The sequence below is a fragment of the Habropoda laboriosa genome, unplaced genomic scaffold (genome assembly GCF_001263275.1).
Source record: "Habropoda laboriosa isolate 0110345459 unplaced genomic scaffold, ASM126327v1 scaffold32, whole genome shotgun sequence".
NCBI classification, from domain to species: Eukaryota; Metazoa; Arthropoda; class Insecta; order Hymenoptera; family Apidae; genus Habropoda; species Habropoda laboriosa.
This window is the reverse complement of record NW_017100135.1, coordinates 300,197-302,458: the sequence shown is the minus strand read 5'-3', so window position 1 is coordinate 302,458 and position 2,262 is coordinate 300,197. Positions and strand designations below refer to the sequence as shown.

At 25.6% G+C, this 2,262-nt stretch overlaps 2 protein-coding genes across 2 annotated transcripts in view; one reads left to right on the top strand and one right to left on the bottom strand.

Moving 5' to 3' along the window:
* The window catches only part of LOC108578526 (ubiquitin-like-conjugating enzyme ATG3), a 2,282-nt gene extending 686 nt beyond the window's left edge, over positions 1-1,596 (bottom strand). The window contains 3 exon segments of the mRNA XM_017941883.1: positions 3-365; positions 426-614; positions 1,435-1,596. Coding sequence (XP_017797372.1) covers positions 3-365; positions 426-614; positions 1,435-1,506 — 624 coding nt within the window. The 5' untranslated portion in view covers positions 1,507-1,596.
* Positions 1,597-2,111: 515 nt separating this feature from the next.
* Positions 2,112-2,262, top strand: part of LOC108576986 (GRIP and coiled-coil domain-containing protein 2) — a gene marked incomplete at its 5' end in the record, with an annotated part of 8,293 nt that continues 8,142 nt past the window's right edge. The window contains 1 exon segment of the mRNA XM_017940101.1: positions 2,112-2,135. Coding sequence (XP_017795590.1) covers positions 2,112-2,135 — 24 coding nt within the window.

Sequence of the window (2,262 nt, the reverse complement as noted above, 5' to 3'; positions counted from 1 at the left end):
TAGTATAAGATATTATATATTATACATATATATAAATTATAACATGATGTTTATGGAAAATTACTATTCAACTTTATTTGGTAAATAATATGTAAAAATACCTTATCCTGTTCATCTAACATCCCACTGACTTCAAAAGCTTCCATGTCTGCAGCATCTTCATTATCGTCGTCATCATCATCATTATCATCTCCATTATTTTCCTCTGTGCTAATTGACTGAGAAAGTTGTGTTTCTTCTAATGTCATTTCTGTTACTCTTTCTTCAATTCCATCAAGACTAGTGTCATAATGATGTGTGTCTACCCAACCTCCTTCAGGATCATCAGCTTCTATGATACACTCTTGTTCTTTAATGTATTCAATCTACAATTCAATCTCATATTAGAAACTATCTATAATTAAAGGGTTTTATATCTTTAGTACCTGTTTGCATCTGCGAGTACAAGGTACATTACGTGTCAGCAAATATTGTTTATTTTTAGGAAGATATGATTTTACTCTATCTTCATCACCAGTAGCCCATTGCCATGTTGGACAATGATGTACCAAATGGTCACCTGCTGCCACAAACTCCTCCGGTGTTAATACTCCAGTTTCTCGAAATTTACTTTCCTTTAATAGTATAAGTTACATTTGATATGCAAAAATATTGTTATATCTTTTATTAGAAATGTTTCTATTGAAAATGTCTAATATAAAAATTAGAATGAGTTTATAATACTATTTTATCTACACAGTGTAACAATTGCAATAACAGTAAATAAAGTTATAAAAAAATTGAAGATCTTATAAATAAAATTAAATAAATAATGACAAAAAGTAAACAATTTTTTAACAACTAAACTAAAATGATAGGAATAAAAGTGAACATAAGTATTTTAAGTAATAATCAATAAATAAAATAAAGACATATAAATAGGTGTCACAGACTACATAATGAATTACTATGAAAATACTATAAAAACAAAGGCCTATATATAACAAAGAAAGTTAGTTTTAAAAATCCATTTTATTTTGATCTATCACTTCAAGTACACAGAACACTCGTAAATTATGAAATACAATATAATATTTAACAGTATCATAAACAATTATTATTTGTACATTATTTCTACATTGAAAACAATATTCTTACATATACATTTTTAAATCACAATTTTATAGTTATAATAAAAGAATCAATAACAATTTAGTATTTTTTTATAAGATCTGATTGTTATAAGATCATTTTAAAATTTTGTTATAAAGATCACACAATAAATGAATTACAATGACAAAGATATAGCAGCATAACGTAAACAAGTAATTAAACAGTACATAAGGATGATGTGTTCATTACACAGAATTGCATATGATTTTTTAATATATATTATTTTCTTATTATTTTGTAAGATATCTATTTTAAAGATATCATATTTACGAACAACCATACCTTTAGTACAGGGGTTAAGTATTCGGCAACACCAAGCGCAGTGCCTTTTACAGAATTAATAACACTCTGCATTGCAATTTTACGCAACAGGGGATTCAAATTTATTAAAAATGAAAAATCAGAAAGAGTAATTTTTAAATACAAACATTCGTATGATATCAACAGTTTCCAACGTATTATCGATTTAGGCGAACATGGAAATCATATATGCAGTACCAAAAAACTTCCCTTTCCATAGGTTCCCCTACTATCCTTTACTGGTTCTCCACTACTTTTCGATGCACATCAATGGGCATGCGTATAGAAAACTGAGAGTAGATTGTAACTATACTATAAACAATCGTATTGGCATAGAACTAATTTAATATGTATAATGAAAAAATATCTTTTAAATATCAGTATAAACTTAACAATACATGTTAATATCTTTTATGAAGATTAAAACTTTTGATGTTTCTTAGCTTGTACAGTTCTTATTAAATCAAGTTTAACTTTTCAATAATTTAGTACTGATTTCAAACATATTCATTATTCTATATACATATATACATTTTGAATTGTATACAATTAATTTTAAATTTTGTTTAGATTATATTTTTCTTTTAATTATAAAAAAAAATTGTATAGAAATAATTAATTACTTATTCATTCATCTTTTGTTATTGTGATCCACCATTTCCGTGGAAACGATTCACCTAATAGCAAAGCAATTCAAACAACATAATTTCAAGAAACAAATTCTTTGATAGTTTACAGTTTAATGAGTTGAAATTTGAAACAAGTGAAAAATACAAAGTTGTTAATTTATACTTTTTTAAAGGTGTTAAT